The sequence below is a fragment of the Coptis chinensis genome, chromosome 9 (genome assembly GCF_015680905.1).
Source record: "Coptis chinensis isolate HL-2020 chromosome 9, ASM1568090v1, whole genome shotgun sequence".
NCBI lineage: Eukaryota > Viridiplantae > Streptophyta > Magnoliopsida > Ranunculales > Ranunculaceae > Coptis > Coptis chinensis.
The window spans coordinates 39,807,346-39,830,495 of record NC_141464.1 but is presented as its reverse complement, the minus strand read 5'-3'; the positions used below and the strand labels follow the sequence as shown (position 1 = coordinate 39,830,495).

The window sequence follows — 23,150 nt, the reverse complement described above, 5'->3', positions numbered from 1 at the left end:
CTAAGATTAATTTAAGTAACGGTTATATCCGTTACTAAATTTAGCCTAAGTGACTGTAACACCCCAGAGCTAACGGATATAAGCTTTAGTAAAAATATAAGTAACGGATATAGCTGTTAGTAAACACCTTTTCTAGTGTAGTGCCAGCTGTTATTCCTCCTTAGCGTGGGGGAAGACCTAATTCTGTGCAGGAGGAACATAATAGTTTTTTAGATACTCCACCAATATTTGATGAATACGGAGCAGATGAATCTGCATTTTGTGTCCCTACTCCTTCTTTGTCTGGGAATCTTTTTATTGAGTATGCCGATCCGGTTTGAGAAGATTTTGATATTAAGTATACAAGGCTCTTTAGTTCTGTGCATCTAAAGTTACAATTGGAGGTATGCGCATTTTCTGTTTTGGGATGTGGTAGTATTACCATAGAGCAAAGAAATCATGTTGGTGGTTTTACATCTTTCTTCTTGCATCGCTTTGCATATGGTGATTTTGCAAACTTGCATACATTATAGTGCATTCTTATTCTTGTAAGTAATTATCTGGGCAAAATTCGAGGTCAAATTCGTTTGAACAACAGGAGAGTGATCGGCATCACCTACAATGAATTTCATCAGTCAATTGCGTATACAAACTCGAGACGAACTCTTTTCAACCCGAGGAGAATGATGCAGAGCATTAGTTCGTCTATCAAGTGTTATACGTGGGTGCCCCTTAGTTGAGTCCAAGCCCATGGGTTGTGAGCCCACTAGTTTAGTTATTCTATTTTAGTTGTTGACACATGTCGTGTTCCTATTGGTTTATAGTTTTTAGGATTAGTATAAATAATGGGTTTGTAATTAGGGTTCTAGGGAGTTGTGTTATTGAGAATATTTCAGAGAGAAATAAAGATTTGTTTTAGTTTCAGTTATTTTGTTTAATTCAAGAGTAGATTTGATAAATTGAAACTTCCGCCAGTTTAATCTACATCAAATTTTGCTTGAGAAATTTTAACAAACACATATTTCAGAGAGGGTGTAACATTATATCTGGGTACCATGGGCAACCCAGAAGAAGAATTAAAATAATGAAGACGAGTAGTACACAAAAATCACAGCTTCATTCATTAGGCCATGACAATTTACATCACAGCTAAGAACCAAAAGCCTACTTCAAATTAGATCAGGACGTACTCATTTGCCAGGAACAAAGTTGGTGGCAAATGCCCAAGCATTGTTGTTAACAGGGTCAGCCAGGTGGTCCGCCAGGTTCTCCAAAGGTCCCTTGCCAGTGACAATAGCTTGAACGAAGAATCCGAACATGGAGAACATAGCCAATCTTCCATTCTTAAGCTCCTTTACCTTCAACTCAGCAAAAGCTTCGGGATCATCGGCTAACCCGAGAGGGTCGAAGCTGCCACCAGGGTACAATGGGTCGACGACTTCACCGAGTGGTCCACCAGCAATGCGGTAGCCCTCAACAGCACCCATTAAGATTACTTGTGTGGCCCAAATGGCTAGAATACTTTGAGCATGAACCAAACTGGGGTTACCTAAGTAGTCCAATCCACCCTCACTGAAAATTTGTGCACCAGCCTTGAACCATACGGCCTCTCCGAACTTGACCCCATTGCGAGCAAGTAGTTCTGGGAAGACGCAACCGAGCGCTCCAAGCATCGCCCATCTTGAGTGAATGACCTCAAGTTCACGGTTCTTGGAGAATGTCTCAGGGTCAGCAGACAGGCCAGCGGTGTCCCAACCGTAGTCACCAGGGAATTCACCAGTTAGATAGGATGGCGACTCACCGGAAAAAGGTCCCAAGTACTTGACTCTATCGGGACCATACCATGGGCTAGCTGATACTGACTTGGGCTTGCCCACCGTCTTTCTCATGGTGATTCTTCCTTCACCTAGTAGCTCAGACACTGATGGGGCAAGCTTTACTGCCTTTCCAGCTAAAGAGGGAGATGATAGAGCCATTGCTGAAGCAGCCATGGTGAACAAAAAGAATAGGATTTAGAGAAATGAAATGATCAGTACTAGTGTATTCTTTTGTATGGTTGCTAAGCTGAGAGATGCTTGTGACTCTTGCTCTCAAGTCCTGAATTAATAGTAGCGGTGATTGAATGTGGTCCTTATCCTTGAGACTTGTAAGATCTCTCTATCTCTATTCTTATTGGTTTGTGTTATTTGAGCTTTGAATCCTTCTATACATTAAGAAGCACCCAAGATCTTTCTTGTGGCTCTGCTTACTCCTCTCATCACATCCACCTCTTCATGTCCACACAATTTCCCAATAATAGAAATATGAGGCTCACATATGAACCTAAAAAATCTATCTGTTTTGTGAGTGTTCTTTGTTAACCAATCAGCTAGCATCTCCCAAGTGTCTGGTATGGTCATATCGCCACATCTGAATGAGATCTATGACATGGTGGCATGGACGCGTGGTGCATGCTGCGCTGCCTCCATTTTGCTTGTGTATGTAACTTTGATGTTTATCAATCACAAGTTCACAACCATCAGACGATCTTTCTCATGGTATTCTAACAATTGTGTGGATAGATGTTCACCTGATAAAAAGAAAAATTAGGTAAAAGAGAAAAATCAGTTCAGCTGCATTGAAGGCCAGCCTATACTGCAATTTTTTTGCACACCAGTAAGGTTTTCATAGCGACTGGCCTATACTGCAAATGGATCTGTTTAAGGGTGATATCTCTCTGTCAAAAACTTAGTGTTGAGTACATTAATAGTAGGGAATCCCACAGAAGGGACTTCAAAATTCCCCCTTCTCTTCCTAAAAACAAAATATGGTGTAAGAAGTTTGGCATAAAAAAAAAGTGTTTTGACCTCCCACAGAACCTGCTTACGAATAAGTGATTCATTTTAAACTGCTCCAGGGAACTCTGGAACAGAGGTTTTCTTTATGAGATCAAATATTTGGGACCAATGATACAACAAAACAGTATTTAGTTAATTGTCTTGTAATCACTCGTGTATTTCGTAGTGAGGATCGGATATGCCTTTAAAAAGATGAGTAATCGCAGTCACGATGATGTTTAAAGGATAAGTTCTGCCACTTGAAAAAGGATTTGGCACAAAAGGGCAAAGCAATGGTCACACAGGCAGTAGGCGAATCTGATGTCAAACTTGGAACCTCAAGGACAACAGCTAGCTGAGGAAAATATGTCAAGGAACCAAAAGAAAAAATGGAGGCAGAAGAATAGAGCAGTGATAGTGAGGGAAGTAGATGAGCCAAGTCAGCAAAAAGTAGTTGTGGGTGAGAGAAATGGAGTAGGAATTACTGAAATCTCTACTCGGGTAAACTATGTTATGCAAGATGTGGTTCTGGGAAACAATATGGCTGATAAGGAAAGTGGGGGTACTGCTATGGGGCTAGTGAAGAGAGTGAAACTCTTCAGGTCGATAGTGCAATTACTGTTCAAGTTTTGGAACCAAATTTTATGGTTCAAGCCGCTGACGAGATTGCAATGGCAGAAATAACTGGTCCACTGTCTATGGGGCAAGCTATAGTGGTTTCTCATGAAATGCAAAATATGGAGATGGTTGAGTATGTAAACAAGGAACAGAGCTCACGTAATGAAATGAAAAAACAACACATAATGAAATGTGTGTACCCAAATGGACTATGTTCAGGAGTTTTTCATGATTGTAAGGCTTAAGCCTAGTGTTGTTGTATTGAGAATTCTCCCTCTAACGATCATACTCTTAGGGAGGTATGTAACTCTTTAAAGTTTAATGGCAAAAAGATAGTTTTCACCCTCGAACTTGTCACGTTTTACCACATAACCCCCCCTCCCAAAAACTTCACTTTAGGCAATTTTAACCCTAGACTTGTAAAACGTATCTAGCTCTATTTTTCAAGTTCATTTTCGGTATTTGAAGAGTGGCGTGGAGTGATGTGGAATTTTTAATTTTGCCATGTGTCAAATTCTAATTTTTCCACGTAAGAAAACATAATTCCACATCACTCTTCAGGTGCCGGAAATGTAAAACCCCAAATCTTTGGGCTTTGGGCTTTAGACTTTTGGGCTTTATCTGGTGGGCTGAAAAATAGAAAAAGGGGGTCTTCGGTCTCCCTCTCGATCTTTTTAGGCTCTCTCTCGGAGGAAATCTTCTCGGGAAAATCTCGTTCCATCTAGGGTTTCGCCGCTGCTCTCTATTTACCCCTTAAGGGCGCAATTGAGTTTGAATAATGGTGGGATATAGAATTCGGCTTCTTGGGTACCTAGAAAACATGAGATACAAGTTAATTAAGGTTTTGATTGGGTAGTGAATTGGGAGCTAATTCAAAAGGAGTTTAGGTAAGTTATATATACCCTCAAATCTCTTAAGATTAATTAGAATTTGAAACTTCTACGAGTAGAAATATGTAGTGAGTATTGTGTGTTGCATACTTATAGATTTACAGCTCTTGATATCAAATTCATAATTTTTATTATTAATATGGTGTGTAGCATGTTTGAAATGCATGTAGCTAACCACTAAAATCAATTTGATTGGTACGACTAATTATTTGAGTCGAGTGGTGGCTGTATAGGTGATGGGCTGTTTATTTAGTTGTATTAATCATTTCATAGTTTGGTTTTTCATGTTTTAATGGTATGTACAGGAGATTATTGCTCGTTGTTTATGGCTTGTATAGCTAAGGTTTTTGTTTGTGCATGGCTATTGTTAAATTTTATTCTTGGCGTTGAATATGTATGGGACCTAGTATTCTTTGAGTTTGGTAGCTTTGTATATTAGTATGAGATGGAAGAACTATGTATGGCTTGATCCTTAAAAGGGTACGTAGGCAGCCACTTGGCACAACCGCTTCTGTAGGTAGGTACCCACCCCGTAGAGTTCTTTGTTTCCGATGTTTGATCGTTGTTTTATTTCATAACTATATATGTTAGAGCGTGCTTAGTGTGATATGTTTAATATTGAGTCCTCACGTATTTTGCTTGGAAGAACTGATATTAAGTGATTTAGGATTTAATGTTGTACGTATGTCATTCGGTTACGAATAGACAGACGCAGCAATGGCACTGAGAGTAAGTTTTACTATAACTTAGATATTTATTGTTATGAGTGTCATTAATGTTTTACTATAACTTAGATATTTATTGTTATGAGTGTCATTAATTCTAGTTGTGTTTGTGTCTACCCGGTTGCTATATTAGATATATATTTATTTATTTAGTTTGTTTAACCGATATTAGTTTGGTACTTAAGTGATCTGACACTTGTCAAGACACTTTAGTATCTTTCTCTTTTGTATCTCTTTTAGAAAGTTTTATAGTAAGTACTTATTGTTAAGGGCGTAAACCTTTTGATAGTTATGGGACTTAGATGTATGTATGTTAGTTGCATTGTATAGGTCGTGTATTAAGGTTTATGGGATGTTTGTATATTTATAATTTTATTCTTATTCGAGGATTGAGTACTTGACTTAATTGGCATTGGTTGAGATGGTTAAGTGGCTGATTCTACGAATCAGTATATCTTTTAGTAGTTGAATTTACGACTGAAATATGAGGTTTTATATTTGGTTTGGATATATTCTTATTAAATTTTCAGGTTATAACAGGTTATCATATTTATGAAACGTTGAAAATAGAGAAGAGACTCTGCCGAAATTTTTACTATAAAAGTCACGTATTTTAGGTTTGTTATTGTTTGAGATTTGGGGCGTTACAGGAAGTGTACTGGGAAAATGGAGCTGAATACGTTTTACAAATCCAGAGTTAAAATTGCTTAAAGTAAAGTTTGGGGATAAGTGGTAAAATGCAACAACTCTAAATGTGAAAACTGCCTTTTTGCCAAGTTTAATCAACAAGTAGGTTCTGCCTCAACCCCATCACGGTTTAAAAAAAAAAAAAAGTTCTGGCAGTTGTCCAGATAATTAGAAGTTCTGTCTCCACGACTTCGACATGTTACGAGCTTCATAGTGCAATGCAAGGTGCCGATCCATATCTAAGTTGCAGGATGTTGGTTTAAACTATGATTTTATTTTTTCCGCTAATAGTTTAAACTATGGTTGATCTCACGCAATTCATCGACAAGTTTGAGGCCCTGCCTTGTTTGAGCTTAGCATTATAAAGTGGGGGTATGTCTAATTCCCAAGTACAAAGGGGGTTGGGGTGGCCTAAAAGACCCAAAAGTAAAAAATAAAAACTAACACAATATATTACTAGTAAATTAACAAACCAAAAGTTCTTGGCAGGAAGATCTCCATCCTTACCTACTTGAAATTGTAGTATCCATGTGCCTAATGCCCTGCAGCCAATTAACATAATCAAAATTAATGGCCTTCACATTTGGTACCACCATCTCTTCCACACTTTTCCTCCACCAGGCTCTCGTCGACAATGATTGGATCACCAAGCTGAAACCATCCATTTACTCCATCAAATGTCTCAAACCAATATTTACATCATGGACGCAAGCCAAACAAGAAAATCCCGAAGTCATAAATAGACGAAATGTTCTCATGTGCTTAGGATTTGGAACAAGTCTATATGGCACCAGCCATTTAGCCAATCCAGTAAGCTCTCAAACATTTCCACTATCTGAGCTTGGATATCAACCCTTAGTTGTAAAGAAAACAGTTACAACATTAGTCTCAAGACCCAAAGAAGTGCAAACTAAGTCTGAAAACGACGAAGTAGTTGAAGTGCTCATCGTGGATGGCATTCAGATTCCCCACAATGGTCCAATTAGATTAAAAGTTTATATAGCTAAAGCGCGTAATGGTGTAGTTGGTTCGGATTTAGGACAATTTGCTGGAAGTTTGATAAACATGCCTTTTACTGGCGTTGGGGTTGGAGAGCAGAGAGTAGAAGTGAAGGGAAAGGGAATTTTGGAGCTGGGGATCAGTGGGCTTATCAAAGATATTGGAGCTCAAAACTGTGACATGGTCGCTGTTAGTCTGGTCTCTACTCTTGGATCTGTTGTGATCGGAGGCATTCAAATAGCCACCAGGTAAGAATGTTATTGTAGTCTTCATTGTGGATCCTTTGATAAGGAGGGATTGATGTGAAAGTATATTGGTCTCCTCTGCGTTGTATGTTGTAGGAAGAAATAAAATTGCAAGAATGATTCAATGGGAACTTCATTTTCCTTTAAGAAATTTTTAGCAAGCACATTTTTCACAAGGAAGTTTACCACTATTTTTGGGTTAGCAAGAGAAACCCAGAAAGTACTTGATCGACCGCATAAAACTAAAATAAAAGTAGAGTCTCAAAGGCCAAAACTAGCACACAAAATTCACATTTTCATTCGTTGTCACAACAATATACATCACAATTAAGAATCAAAAGCTACTTTAAATTAGATTGGCACAGATCATTTGCCAGGAACAAAGTTTGTGGCAAATGCCCAAGCATTGTTGTTTACTGGGTCGGCGAGGTGGTCAGCCAGGTTCTCCAAAGGTCCCTTGCCAGTTACAATTGCTTGAACAAAGAATCCGAACATGGAGAACATAGCCAATCTCCCATTCTTAAGCTCCTTGACCTTCAACTCAGCAAAAGCCTCAGGATCATCGGCCAATCCTAGAGGATCAAAGCTGCCACCAGGGTACAATGGGTCGACAACTTCACCGAGTGGTCCACCAGCAATGCGGTAGCCCTCAACAGCACCCATTAAGATTACTTGTGTGGCCCAGATGGCTAGAATACTTTGAGCATGAACCAAACTGGGGTTACCTAAGTAGTCCAGTCCACCCTCACTGAAAATTTGTGCACCAGCCTTGAACCATACGGCCTCTCCGAACTTGACCCCATTGCGAGCAAGTAGTTCTGGGAAGACGCAACCGAGCGCTCCGAGCATCGCCCATCTTGAGTGAATTACCTCAAGTTCACGGTTCTTGGAAAATGTCTCAGGGTCAGCAGACAGGCCAGCAGTGTCCCAACCGTAGTCACCAGGGAATTCACCTGTTAGATAGGATGGCGACTCACCGGAAAAAGGTCCCAAGTACTTGACTCTATCGGGACCATACCATGGGCTAGCTGTTACTGGCTTGGGCTTGCCCACCGTCTTTCTCATGGTGATTCTTCCTTCACCTAGTAGCTCAGACGCTGATGGTGCAAGCTTTACTGCCTTTCCAGCTAAAGAGGGAGATGATAGAGCCATTGTTGAGGCAGCCATGGTGGCGTAGACAGACAGAATAGGATTCAGATAAATGAATGACTAAGATCAGTACTAGTTATGGTAGTTAAGCTTAGAGATGCTTGTGACTCTTGCTGTAGTCCTGAATTAATAGTTGCGGTGAGGGTAAGGGGCCCTTATCTTCAATACTTAAGAGATCTCTATCTCTATTCTTATTGGTTTGTGTCAGTTTGAGCTTGATTTTGTTTGTCTAGTCGACAATCTCCATACCACGAGAAGCACTCGAAATCTTTATTGTGGTTCTGCTTCTACCTTTTAATCTTTTATCGCTTAGACGTTTAATCAATAATAGAATTTATGATGTCCACAACCGAAGCTAAAATATCTGCTTTTGTGTCCTTTATGCCAATCGTCTGGTAAGGTGATATCATCACATAGTCACATGCTAACGAGATATATGACATAAATAAATAAATAAGACAAGAAATTACCAGCCCATATTGTTTGCACAGTAGATGTAACTAGCTTGTTAACAATCACAATTGTACCGTCAGACCATCTTTCTCCTTACAATAAAGGTCTTATAATAAATAGACAATTTGCGGATATCAACTTAGCTGCATTGGAGGCCTATACTGCTAGTCTGCTACATAAACCAACAATGGGATCTGTTTGAGGGTGATATCTCTGTTTCAAAGGCTGCCCAGTACATTCATAGTAGGCAAGAAGAGAATTCAAAATTTACCCCTTTCAAGTTTCAACTTAAAAAACAAAACATGGCGAGAAAATGTGTGACTGACAAAAGAGGATGTCCATTCTATCAACTCGGTACAGAAACACTTGTGATATTATTAAGAGGATGTCCACACACACACCACACACACTAGCTACCTACCAGCACACACTCACAATCTCACATACACACACGCTAGCTACCAGCACACACTCACAACACACACTAGCTAGCAGTAGACTCATATTACCACCTACACACACTCACAACACACGCACACTTGCTAGCAGCAAACTAACATTACCATCTCCACACACACACACACACATTTTTTTTTTTTTTTTTGAAAAATTAAGCTAGGGTTAAGGCAGACCCCCACCTGATATTATTGCAAAAGGTTAAACCTTACAAGCCTCCTTAAGAGTTAGATCATTTAAAGAAGGAACATAAAGACACTATATCGATAGGCTTCAAGCCTAACATATATAAAATAACATACTAGTCATCCTACAATCAAACCTAAGAAAGTGGAGATAATAGTCCTACTTCCTAATCATGATTTCTTTAACAATCTTAGCATGATCTTTTCTAAGATGAGTCTGTGCTTTCTCATAGTTGCAAAAGAAACATTCGCAAGCACAACACACATAAGTAAGTCCCAAAGTATCATCCCAAAACTTTTGGTGTAGTCTTCAAGATTTCTCATCTTTTTGTTTTCGTTAGTGACTTTACCTTCTTCATCATTGCAAGAGTAGGCTATATTTCTTCTGAAGAACGCTCTTGGATAATTTTGCTTCTTTTTGGCTTCACAGTAGTCCATTGATTTTGATCCTTAGAAGGCGCTACATACCTTGATGAGCTCTTATGCAAACCAATTGTTGGGGCAACTATAGCAGCATCCGTAAAAAACTCAGTTTCATTATTTGAGAGATCATCATCTTCATCCTCATATCCAACAACTAGCCCTTCATACATATTTCGTTCTCTACTACTTGGCAGTTGGTTAATCGGAATAACTCTAGGCTAATGACTTTATGTTGGTGTAACTGTATTACCCTTATCTCTTTGGTTATTTGAAGTTCCTCTTTGCAATTGAGGAGTATCCATAGTTTCACCAATCCTATTTACTATAGGAGTTGTTATCTCAGCAGACATATAAAGTGCTAAATGAAGTCCAATAGAAGGATCGGTTCTAGTATCATTTCCACCATTAGTGAGCTCTTCAACCACTATTCCATTCCCCTGAGCACCACTACTATGGACAGCTTTTTATGTTCTAACAGTGTAAGGACCCACACAAACTATTGGTATTGACTCTGCAAGAGGAGAGTTCGGCACCGCAGTAACATTCTTTGTAATGGTCTGAACCACCATTTGAGTAGGAAGATGACCAATCCTTGTTGTTGTTTGCTGAACACCAACATCACTACTCTGACTATTTACATTTCTTCTCGGAATCCAAGTATTAACTATAGTGCTATTGCATTTGTTTGTATTGTGTCCAAACTTTATACAAGTGGAGCACGAAAAAGGTTTCCATGGATACTCGACACCAATGCTCATTTCCCACTCACCAACTTCAATAACAACAGATTTTAGGTAGTGAAAGAGTAATGGGATCTCAACACATACCATCGCAAATGATAGTCTCTGCTTTTTAGCGGTGGCATCATCCATACACATGGGTTTCGCTACCAAACTAATAAGAAAACACAATCCATTTTTCGTCCACAACTCTTTCGAAACATTTGACATCTTATTCCATACTGGAACAGTAGAGATTTTGTTTCTCATCAATTCAACCTCAACATTCCAAGGTCTGATAATGAAAATTCTCCCAGCAATAAATATTGGCCCCCCTTCTAGAGCCATCTTCCTATCCTCATCAACAGTAAAGGTAAAATAAAACAAGTCTTTATCTGTAGTTGGCTCCATCGAACCGTTCAATTTCCAAGCTTTCACAAGTGAAACTTTCACATAAGGAAAAACTAGTCTTTTTTTTCTAGAAAATACCCCACCAAGGTATCTTTCCACTCCTCAACGCCTTCATCAATGAGGTCTTGAGGTACTACAACTACTCCATTGGTAAGTTCGGGTGTATAAGTTCTCAAAGGTGTAATATTTTTAGAAATACAAGGATTACTAAAAAGAGAGCTCCAATACATAGGTTGTCTTGAATTCGGTTGAGAGGTAGAATCCCCTGTGATCAAACATAAGATTGGAAGAGAATATTCGGATCTTCTTCAACCTGCACGGTCTTGAAAGATACCATAAAAGGAAAAAAGAAGAACGAAGAATAAATTTGACACTCCCCATTGAGATAGATCATCTGCTAACCATCTCCTAACTTCTAAGAAACTCAGTAGAAAATGATGTAAACGTGGTGTCAAAAGGTGAACTGAAGCATGCACACAAGCCACACAGTCCACAGGTAGCTCGTATCTCCAACGGTAAGTAGAATTAAGGATCTTGGTGGGTTTGAACCACCATCATATCACCTTGAGATATATATATATATATTTTTTTTATATATATATATATATATATATATATATATTTTGCTCTCGGTAAAAATTAAAATAAAAAGGATGAGATATCTTTATGCGTACAAACAAGAACGGTGAAAAGAACCAAAGGGGGAAGAAACCAGAGAAAAAGAAACAAAACAAAAAACCTCTATGGGAGTCCTCATAGCATAATGGACTTCCATCTACAGACATAACTCTCAAAAGGTATCGTCCAGAACTCATCATAAATGTGTATCCAGAAGCAAAGTAGCGCCTTGATGGTCAACATCACCTTCTCCCTAAGCAAAGACACCCCCTAAAAAATGTGGTTATTCCTCTCTAGCCATAGACCCCATAAGATAGCAAAAGGTAGCATATTCCATATGCCTCTCCCTTTACGAGAATAGATATCCAAGTGCCAAGATGCTAGTAAAGCCTTCACCGACTTAGGGCATACCCACGAAACACCTGATTCTGAGACAAAGAAACACCAAATACTCCAAGAAAAAAGACATCTAAGATTATCCACCAACCCTCAAACACAGAGGGCAGAAAATTAATAAACATCTCTTTAATACGCCTTTTCCTAAGATTATCCACAGTCAAAATCTTGCCTAGAGATGCACACCATACAAAGAAAGCAACTTTCGAAAGGACTTTAGAACACCATATAATATGACTTGAGAAATCATGCAACACTCTCATACCTGGACATTGAAGCGTTGAATGAAGGATGGAATAAAAAGATCTACAAGAAAAAGTTCCCTTCTTGTCGATGAGCCACAGTCTTTTATCTCTATCCGGTCTGACATTAGGAATGAGTTCCAACTTCCCTATAAGTGCAGCCACACTAGCAATGTCCCTGTCACAGAGAGCCCCATATATCCCAAGGTTCCAAGCAATTGAACCATTATCTTCCCGCATAAACCAGTGAACTTGTTTATTCTTTGAGTCAGATAGAGCATATAACCGAGGTAACGTCATCATCAGAGTTCTCTCCTCCAACCAAACATCCTCCCAAAAGCGGATACTATCCCCACTGCCTAGGCTGTAGCCAATGTTTTTGAGGAAAAACTTCCTGACCTTCTGAATCCCTTTCCATATTCGGCAACCATAAACAGTATGAACAGGCCCGCTCTCCCAGCCCCCATTTCTTTCCCCAAACCGAGACATAATAACTCTCCTCCAGAGACTCTCTCTATCCTCCCCAAACCTCCAAAGCCACTTACCAAGAAGCACTTGATTAAACTGCCGTAGACTTCTGATACCCAGTCCTCCATCATCTTTTGGCTTGTAAACCCTGTCCCATCGCACGAGGTGAAATCTTGTCTATCATCGTTGTCGTCCCACAAAAAATCTCTCATGATCGATGACATATAGAATAGAGACATATAGTACACTGGAAGACTCGAAAAGATGCTCTTGATAAGGATGACCCGATCACCCATGGACAAAAAACGACCCTTCCATCTTGACAATCTCCTGCTAAACCGCTCTATAAGCCCATCCCAGATGGATACAATCACCTTGAGATACATGAAGATAAGCTTCGACTCCCAAGTGCTCTACCATTTGAGCTAAAGATCCACTATGTGTTTATTAAAACAACTTAAACAAGCTTCTATAATCTCTGCAAACAAGAAAAAATATCGATTTATGATAGACTAGAAAAACCAAACCTTTGAGTCATCAAAAATTCAAAAGGAGCATGCGATGTATATACCATGAGATGAGCTATTGAACGAGGTTGTGTGTAAAAGAATATAGTTGCTATCTAGCATAGTGAACTCACTGATGATACTGGGGTGACTAGCAGCTCAATCAGGCAACTGCAGCATCAACTTTCTCAAACTAACTAAAAATCCCAGTAGAATACTAGAACATACATTATCTAAAAAATGATAATCTCTATCCACTAATCATGACCATCTGGTATATATCAACTAATAAGCGTCGTCAAACAACCAGGAAAGAATGTTGAAGCACTCATAACAAATTACATAAAAAGTTCAAGCAATTTAAATACACTTAATACTTATTTTTCAGTCCAAATAGTAACAAATCAAATAATCTATAAGCTACAAATCCAGATCCTATTTGTTAAGTTCTTCCAACTATCTAACCAAAACACATTACATCAACTTTTCAGCATTTCAGTTGCTAGTACACTTTGTCTTCATCTTCATCAATATAAACTTATAAATCTCTATGCACAAAAAAATCTCAATTTAACCATATAAATTTATTTACATTCCAAAGACAAGCAATCTAAAAGTCATCAACAAATAAATTCCATTTTAACCATATAAATTTCAAAATCCAACACACATTTCCACAAATCAACTTACAGCGTGAACAACAAAGCTTCTACGAGAATTGGGTTTGGAAACGGGAGGAAAAGATTTGACAGATTGAAAAGGTTTACGAGAAAATAACCCGTATTTTCCCACTGGCAAAAAGATTTGGGGGATCCTATTTTCCCGCTTCTCATGGGAAAATCACATTTTCCGGGCAAATAAAGATTTTGTTTGCCAAGACCTATTTTGGCATCCAAACACAACCAAATCACTATTTAAGTGGGAAAATATCATTTGACAGCCCAGTTTGCCAGTAAACAAACACACCCCTTAATACATATGATAATACTAACCTAGGTTACATGGACACATATTTTCAAAAAAAATCTGTGTCAGATATGTATTCACGTGTCCGTGTCTGTGTCGGACACATATTGTATGTAATTTACCTCGAACACACCTATCCATGTCAATGTAACCTAGATAATTTCTATTTAGACATGTGAATTGCAGCCTAATACAACGAGGCAAAGAGTTGAAAGTTTGGCTATTGCTACTAACTTATTAGCACTGCAGTTTACAAGTCCGAGACCATCTAATTTAATAAATTTATAATTATTAAAAAATTAATTAATTATTCCTATCCGTGTTCCTGTGTCGATCTTCAACTGCTCGCCGTATGGGACACCGACACGCATGCCCGTGTCAATGTAACCTAGATACTAACACAATTGTTTTTCCAAATCTACATCAAAGAAGCATACATCTTCATGCAAAACTCCACACTACAATCTCTTGAGGAGCCCAACAGATGTACCCATACATGTTCAAAATTGATATACCAAGAAACATATTATATTTCAAATAAAATATTCACAAAACATCTTACTGTGATATCTGCGAAACTGTTAATGGAAATTAAGAAGCAACTGGCCAAGAGAATTTTTTTGTACGAATTTATTTACTTTCTGGCTTTCTGCAATCTCGAACAGATTCATGTGCCAAGAAGGCAAAGGTGTGGATAGTGACTGCTAGAACCACTTCAAAAGAAAAATTTTATTATGCCAACACAGGGTTCAAAACCATGACAAGTGGGTTATAGATTCGTTCCTAAGAACACGGGGAACCAGACCTTATTGATACCTCAGACAAATAATTTATGCTTTCCTTTAAACATGCTAACGCTAACCTTGATTACGTAATCTGCAGCAATAACGAATTACCAGCGCCTAAGCTTGACAAGAAAATAAGTTTTGCACCCTTTATTCCACATCGTACTTCCACTTTTGCATCGATACAGCCTACTGATCAACAAGGTCTATCCCAACTTCCAGCTACACACTGTAATAAAGAATAGATAACGGCAATCTTTGTTCCAAGGACATAAATAAATCGACTTCAGAACATAAAAGATTAAAATTGAACAAACCAAACACTTTACAACACAAAAGAATCACTGGCTATGGTAAAGAATAGATAACAACAGTATTTGTTACAAGGCTTACATACATAAATAAATTGACGGCAGAACATAAAAAAGATTGTAGATAGGAAAATACATATGGATATATGATGCTTATCGCTCCAACATCTACAGGCATCATGTAAGTATCCATAAGTATAGCTGTATCCTTCCGTGGGTAAATAATGAATTTTGATAGAAATATTACACACTTCAAATGGCCAGAATACCCCAAAGGCCTTATTGAGAAGCTATCCAATAATCACAACAGAGCATCTGCCTTGACGCAACAACCGGATGGAGCCTGTCAAAGAGTAGAGTCGTCTCATGCTCTTGGCATAGCCCTATAAACAAAAAAATTGAAAAACTATGAACCTTCAGTTCTTGCAACAGAACTATAAGCTACTTCAAAAGATCCACTCTGATAGCTATGTCGCAACTTGTGCCTTTTTCCGACCAAACATAAGAAGTTTCTTAAAGCCTTTTGCAGTTGTAGGGGAGCTTTCTTCACTGGTCCATTTCCTTCTTGAGTGTGTTTGATCCAGACTGAGTTCACTAATTGAAGGCGGGGTTGATTCATTCCAATTAGGAGTCATTTCTTCCTCAGAAATTTCAGTAGAAACCAAACTTCTCTCATTTTCGGTACGAAGTACTTCGTCAAGCTTCAGAGCATACTTCGTCTCTGCTGGCAGGGAATCTACTCTGGATTCAGTAGTAACTCCATTGATTTGTGAAGTATGTCCAATTGTTTTTTCAACATGAAGAATTGGAGTTGCTATGTATACATCTCCATTTCCCAACTGTGAGGGATCAAGTTTACCATAGTTTTCACAAACAGGAAAAGATGACTCCCGGATAGCAGTTGGGCCCTCACTGTAGATTTTATTAACATCAACAATACTATCCTGTTCAGCCATAGTAATTGCTGATGGTCCTTTATGTTGCTTCTTGTCTTCTGAAATATCGACACCATCCATGGGCAGTTGTGAAGCAAGTAGTTCTACCTTCACTTCAACTTTTGAGCGGGCAGTTTGGTCCTTGTCTTTGACTTCAGAGAGAGGAGAAGTAACCACATTCAATTTCTTAGAAGATTTTGCTTCATTCAATTTTGACTTCTTGTTGTCCTCCCTAACAGTATTTGGTGACAAGGTTCCAGAGACTTCACCATTCACCTTTGAGCTTGTCTTCTTAGACTCAGTAGATTTCAATGACGCAGTAGATGATGTAAGACGACTTACAGCTGAACTGACACTACCTGATTTCTGCAAACTTAACTTCCTTGTAACTTGAGTGGCGGAGTGAGAAGTCTGCTTGTCATCTTTGACATAATTTGCTACTTTTTTGCTTTCTACAGGCACTTTTTTTGATGCAGCCGGAGTAGAACCCCTAGCTGCACTTCTTTCAGCAATTCTCTTTTGGCGTTCAATCACCAACTGCTCCATTCTCTTGCGCGTCTCCTCTTCCTGTATCCAATTAAAATGTCATGGCATCAAGGATTATCACTCTACTCAAACTATAGTAAATTATAGGAAACACATTAGAGTAAATTATTTAATAACCATGCAGTACCGTCTCAAATTTGCTCTTATGCATTGTCACTCTGCTCATTGTGGGTGGTTTCTTGTTTCTTGATATGATCTCAGTCTTACTCTTCCCAAGAGATCCACGCAAGGGTTTAGACTGTGTGTCTTGACCCGAGTGTTTAGTTTCAGAAACTCCATTGCTCTTTATTTCAGTAGTTGTACCATCAGTGGGCTGATCAGCACTACAATCATCTGTTTTGGTACCAGAGTGTTGTTTATCAGCTTCCGTAAATGACATATCCATTCCATAATCCATTTCTGTCGCCCATGCTGCGGCAGGCACCACTCCTGAACCTCGATCAAGCACCATGTAAAGGTCATCTGGCTCATAGTTTCCAGACATTCCTGACTTGTCCCCCAAAGGATCTAGGATGCTATCCTCACGTTGAGGAGCTACAGTAAGGCCAGAAACCATGCTTATATCAGTTCTCCACTGAGATTCAGGCTGATCAACAGCCAATGGTCGATCCTGAATCATGAAAGAGTCGTCAACAAGAGCATTTCTACTCTTTCTCTCACTTTGAAGGTAACTGTTACCTTGAATTACATTACTATTTTCACTGAAGACAGAGCTCTGCCTGGTTGCATATGTGCCTACTGATTTTTCAGGCTGGTTAACAATAAACCAATCTTCTCCTCTTTGTGTCTTTACCAGAGACGACCCATTGTTGCAGTCAGAAAAAGTATCCTGGACGTCTCTAATGGCATCATCATTTTTCTGTGAAAATAACAACTCCTCATCTGTGCAATCCCTCTTTTTCATACTTGAGTAGAAATTTTCACCTTCAAAATTTTTCAAATGAGTACCACCTTCATCAACTTCATCTCTGTTAGTGACAACAAAAAAATCTGTTGCAGCCATCCGTTGTTTTGTTCGTTGCTCTGATTCCACTTCTACTGCATGGCTTGTAGCATAAGGTCGTCCTGACTCAGAGCTTTGGATTGAGAAATATTCATCTCGAACATCTACACTCCGCTCTGTCTCCAATATCGTTAGTGCCTGATTCATCCTCTCTTAAAAGAAGGTTTTGGAAAGCACCCCAATTCTCATTTGTTTTGGCTCCCTCAGATGTATTTGCAAATGCATCCTTCTCAAGATCCGGGTTTGAAGTGGTAACGGTCTTGCTTCCACCCCCTCTTTTAGAATGACGTGGGGTCTTGTGCTTCTCCAATGATCCAACTGCATCCTCAACCCTCTGTTTAAGAGCATCCCCATCAATAAACTCATCCTCATCCACTGATGAATCGTTGGATTCATTATTTTGATCTCCATCTTTTCTCTTAGAGGTGATATAGTTTATATTGCGGATAACCACCATTCTTGAGGACTTCTTTCCGTTCCTTCTTCTATGTACCTGCTCTGCTGAAGAATGCTTCTGGTCCTGCTGTGAATATGCGTCCATCTCACCTTCAGAAGTGGAATTACTGGATGCAGTAAGTTCATCTTGATCTGAAGCTTGAGATTCTTTTCCATTAGTTGATCTTTCTTTTTTCGATTTCCGATTTCGACGGTGACTTGTTTCCCTGTTACCATCTGCATACGCTTCTCTGCTTAAAGGCCACTGCATATTTCCTTGATATTGTGGAGGAATCTGCATGCCAGGAAAAGGATATCCTTGGTATGGTGACATTTGTTGATTCGGAAAATTGTACATAAACTGGGGAGGCTGATTCGGCCAAGACATGGGATATTGAGCCTGCGAAGCTGTCGGAGGTATCTGACCTGCAGAAGCAAGTTATTATTATCTTTGATATTCTTACAAAGCACAGATGAGCCAGAAAACCCTGGTCAAGACCTGCCTCACTTTATTAGAAAAGTTTTGACATGTCAAAGAGAAGAGATATATTTCATGTTTTGCACGAATTGGAAAGATAGATTCCACAGATATTTACTGAAAAATATCACAAGTGCTGAAACGTGTCTGGAAGTACTGTAAGTCAGTGTTGTATTCAATAAAGAATGCTCATCAAACCCAGGGCAGGTATAAAATTCTCAAAAGTAAAAAGCATACAATAAGACAGTTGGTCACTTCTAAGAGTAGTTAAGTTTGGTAATTTATTTGGAAGGTTTTCATGTCAATCGTAATCTCCTTGAAGAATATGTCCTCAGCGGCTCAACCTATCTGTTTCCATAATTAACGTTGAGATGTTTGTTACAGTCCCCCACATGGGATGTGTAAAGCTTTGCAATAGAGTATAGATGTTCATATGCCTCTCCACTTATCACCAATTGGTTTTGAGTCAGAAGCCCACATTTATGATGGTAGCAGAGTAGGTTTTTGTGTTTGGCCCAAAAGGGCCCATTTACTTCACATCACCCAAGTGTGTTGTCCATGTGTGTTAGGCTTAAGTAATGCCACACGTGAGGGGCCGTGATGAGATGTTTTCTATAGTCCCACATTAGACATGTGAAGAGTTTCAAAATATAGTATAAATATTCATGGACCTCTCCACTTATCAGCAATTGGTTTTGAGTTAGAACCCCAAATTTAAAAATTAATAAAGGGAGGGAGGGAGAGGGGGGAGGTACTTAAAATTACAACAAATTAACTTAGTTTCAGGATAGCTACATTATGAATGAATATCATATTCTAATACATACACACATGCCAATGTTGCCAACCTCATGATTCGCAATCAATACAATCTTCATTGACAAGACATCCAATCAACTTTTTCCAAGTAGAAAAGAGTTTTTGTCTTCCATTGTATAAAATCCTATGATAAGTTCAACTGGGATGTAGGTCATATAGAAGTCACTAAAAAACTGTAATTTATATAGGTTGCATCAGTACTATGGGGAAGGGACCAATTCCACAGTATACAAATCACTGTAAATGGTTGAAAGAATTGAAAGTTATTTTTCTGAGGTAGTCCCTATAAGACTGTATAACTATATATATGTAACATACCTTGGTTAGCATCTGAAGTTGTGTGACTTGTGGCTGATATAGACCCTGAAGTATCTAAAGAACCATCCGATTCTAGTTGTCCCTTAGTGAGACCACCATTCTGAAAGTTCTGCACGATACTTTGACTGGGGTTATTAGCTTCTGTTGTAAGTATGATCCCAGATGTTCCCATATATGGAAGCTCTGGCTGTACACTGGCCTCCATTGCTGCTAACTCATCCATCCAAAGTCCATCGTTATGCTTCTTATAGCAAAGTTCTTTGAAACTTATGCATGCATCCCTGCAAAAGCAACAAACTTTAGAAATTAATCAACCTGGAAAGAGAAAGGAATTGCAAACAAGCTATTTGCCAGAATGTAAGAAAATACAGCAGATTTAAAACATAAATGAATCACATTTAAGCCATGTCATGAAGTGATAAATCATAAAAGAGTAACATTTGAAACAACAGATAGAAAGCTCAAAAGAACTGAAGAAAAGTGTTTTTCCTGCACAAATCCAGTGGCATGAAAAGAATTGGTTGAACACTTAAAATACTTGATAAGTCATGTACAACTTATTAACTTCTGAAGTTAAATATTTCCACGATTCTAATCAATTTCGGATTTGAGAAAATAAACATCACAGGTCTTTTGCAGGTAGAGCAGTAGAGCACACCTCTGCAGGCTTCCAAGCAATTAGAGGATGAGGCAGTTCTCTCTAAATGATAAATTAGAAATGCAGAGATGTATGATCTTCTAGTTCTGAAACCTAAAATTGAGTTTCGGAAAAATATTACAACTGTACAAAAGAAAGTCCAGAGTGGGGACATGGATGTCCAACAAATTACAGCGTGAAACTTGGCAAAGTCGCCAGATTGCGTCAGCATCTGAAGGCAAACTATGAGAAAATGTAGAACATGCATAGTAGGAAAGATACTCACGGAAATAGGAAACAGTAACTTTATTTTTATCAGTAAAATGTGATGCGTATATATATAAACATAAAGTCAAACTTCATAGGAAGAGATATCCCACTCAGATACAACAAAGCGAAAGACAAATACATAACAATAACTTTGATGTTTTGAGGATACAAAATCTGGTACAAAACATATTACATTTCAGATTTATTTTAAATAAGTAAAAAAACCAATATATAATCAAACACAAAAATAAAAGGAAAAGGAAAAACTTTGATTTCACTTTCTCCTTTCGTTATTGGTTAAGAAAACTCTCTTGACAGCAGGGACCTCGTAATATAAATGCCATTCCAAATCATTGCACAATGAACAAGAGCCAACTAGAGACATCCTTTTAGTCTTTTGCATTATTTCGTTCTAAATTTTGTTCGACAAGAAAATGATCAGTTGTTTCACTGCCCATTGAAATTTTCCATAGGAACCCACGTTTTAGTATAAATTCACGAAATAGGAACATACAAAGCAGCTATCCCCACCTTTGATAGCTTAAACCAATAATTCTTCCACAGGAGTTTCTCAATTCCCTCCCACGTAACCTTTCCCATCAAAATTGCTCTCGAGGGTGGGAAACAATTATCTGTCACGCTCAAATCACACGAAAATAGATACTAAACTAAAATGGGTTTTACTGGGAAAATTGCCCATGTGCTTAGCCTACTAGAAAGTAGAAACACACAACTCACTACCGGATCAATTGTTTAGAGTCATACCTTAGACGGGAAGCACCAAAGGCATCAGCAAAGGCTAGCAAATCACCTAAACAGTCCAAGTCATATCCAGCGGCAAAAGAACGAGCATAAGCCATGGCTTGCTCCTTCCGTAGAACTGCTTTTCGAGTTTCCAGAAGTCGTTGAAGACGATGCCTGCAATTAGCAACAAATTGATAGTCCACACATAATTAATTAAACACATTATTATTGAGAGAAATGCAAAAAAGAAAGATGCAGTCAATTGCAAGAGAAGATGGTTTACTTGGAATTCTCTTCATGTACTGCTTTATCAATTCCCTTTTCTTCACCTTTTGGCTAAGTGTCCAAATCACACGAATGCAAACATTTGATGTGATTTTAAAATCTAACATAACATCAACAAATATGCAGAACCTTGAACGACAATAAAATTTGTTAAATACCTTATATGGGACAATTGAGTTGTTGCCATTACTATCAGCATCTGTTGCATCATGAAATCCCAGTTACATAAGATAGATAGATTCACTACTGTTAGAGTATACAACAGCTATGAGAGAAAATAATATAAATGAAAAATATATGATCAAAATTATTAAGTATCCAATGACATACTAAGATCAGCCAAAACACCATTGGCCAATAGCTTAAAAACGAGATAAATCCAAAAAATGCCAAGTAATCTATAACTAATAATAAAACGTATACCTTCTTCTGTTTGCACAGTAACAGCATTGTTCAATATCTCATTTGCCTGAATCGAATTCTCAATCTGCGTGATCTCATTTTCAATAGTAACAAACCTCTCTAGCACTTCCGGCGTACTAACAAACCGTACAAATCTACACCAAAAAAAAAACATATTCAAAACTTCCCATTCTTTTTTCAAATACATTAAATCATTACAAACAGTTTTAAAAAAAAAAAAAAATTACCTTTCCAAAGTGCCTTTAGTAAACCAAGATGAATCAGGTAAAGGTGGTCGTAAAGTAATGGAATAGCCTCCCTTGGGGATCTGTTCTTTTGCATATTTAAGATGTGTAATGAATGGCTCAAATAGTCCAGAAGCTATTTTCTCTTTCTTATTACTTCCAGTAAACACAACAAGATCACACCTACATAGTACAATACCACAACATAAACAAACGTAACTACACATGCACTGGATCAAAGAATGTAAGTAAGTACCTGGTTCTGGTTGGGGTAAGTTGAAACAGAACATAGTCAAGACGAGTTGATGAATCCATAGTTGTGTAAAGAAAGAGAAAGTGGGATGTTGGAGATTTTAGACAAGGAAATGAGGTAACGGTGAAGTCATTTGTTCATAAGATGCTTTGACAGCAAGAAGTGATGAAGAGTTTTTTTTTTTTTTTTTTTTTTTTGCACATGACAATGAGTGAGGGAGTGAAGAGATGGTGGTTTGACGATTTGGAAAGGTGGTGGGGTCATGTACCGACACAGTACAATTTCATTTCTCACTCACACTCTACGTTTTATTGATTGATTATTAGTTTTACGTTTTTTTAGATTTATTGGTTGGTTACTTGGTTGGACAGTCACTCTTTTTACTTAGTTTTGTATATTCAGCGTGAAGTGACGTCTATTAAATACACAAAAAATACTAGCGGCAAGCAGCTGCCGCGGGATCGTACAATCCACAGTATTGGGTTGCCGCGAGATCTCATATCCCACGAAAAGTGATTGTTATTTTTTTTTTTTTTTTAATAGCCACCGTAAAAAAAAGTTAGTTGCCGCGAGATGACTTTGTTTACTAAAATGGAGTCTTTGCTTGTATTAATTATCAAAACTCTTCTTTATTAATTTGATCATAAAATTTTCTTATAGCATATGAAAATATTTGCCGCGAGATAGTAAAATTATGGCTCGATTGTACATCTTTTTTGTCAAGGTGTTGGAG

At 38.3% G+C, this 23,150-nt stretch overlaps 3 protein-coding genes and 1 long non-coding RNA gene across 4 annotated transcripts; all 4 read right to left on the bottom strand.

The window, feature by feature from the left end:
• Positions 1 to 1,077: 1,077 nt before the first annotated feature.
• Positions 1,078 to 2,155, bottom strand: LOC147475957 (chlorophyll a-b binding protein, chloroplastic). Its single transcript, XM_086581799.1, has one exon. The coding sequence runs from the start codon at positions 1,968 to 1,970 to the stop codon at positions 1,170 to 1,172; it is 801 nt and encodes a 266-aa protein (XP_086437925.1). The 5' UTR covers positions 1,971 to 2,155; the 3' UTR covers positions 1,078 to 1,169.
• A 5,079-nt stretch (positions 2,156 to 7,234) lies between these two features.
• On the bottom strand, positions 7,235 to 9,151 carry LOC147475956 (chlorophyll a-b binding protein, chloroplastic-like). The gene has a single exon (XM_086581919.1). It carries the CDS (start codon positions 8,124 to 8,126, stop codon positions 7,326 to 7,328), a length of 801 nt encoding a protein of 266 aa, XP_086438045.1. The 5' UTR covers positions 8,127 to 9,151; the 3' UTR covers positions 7,235 to 7,325.
• A 2,864-nt stretch (positions 9,152 to 12,015) lies between these two features.
• On the bottom strand, positions 12,016 to 13,867 carry LOC147475955 (uncharacterized). The gene is made up of 2 exons (XR_015207202.1): positions 13,676 to 13,867; positions 12,016 to 12,957 (listed from the first exon to the last, which is right to left on the bottom strand). It is a non-coding gene; the product is annotated as an uncharacterized LOC147475955 (long non-coding RNA).
• A 1,193-nt stretch (positions 13,868 to 15,060) lies between these two features.
• Positions 15,061 to 22,720, bottom strand: LOC147475954 (COP1-interacting protein 7-like). The gene is given in 10 exon segments (XM_086581672.1): positions 15,061 to 16,549; positions 16,656 to 17,654; positions 17,656 to 18,392; positions 19,582 to 19,862; positions 21,254 to 21,406; positions 21,516 to 21,568; positions 21,676 to 21,716; positions 21,941 to 22,074; positions 22,168 to 22,347; positions 22,421 to 22,720. Coding segments are annotated over 10 exon segments (3,672 nt in total). The 5' UTR covers positions 22,480 to 22,720; the 3' UTR covers positions 15,061 to 15,514.
• Positions 22,721 to 23,150: the final 430 nt, after the last annotated feature.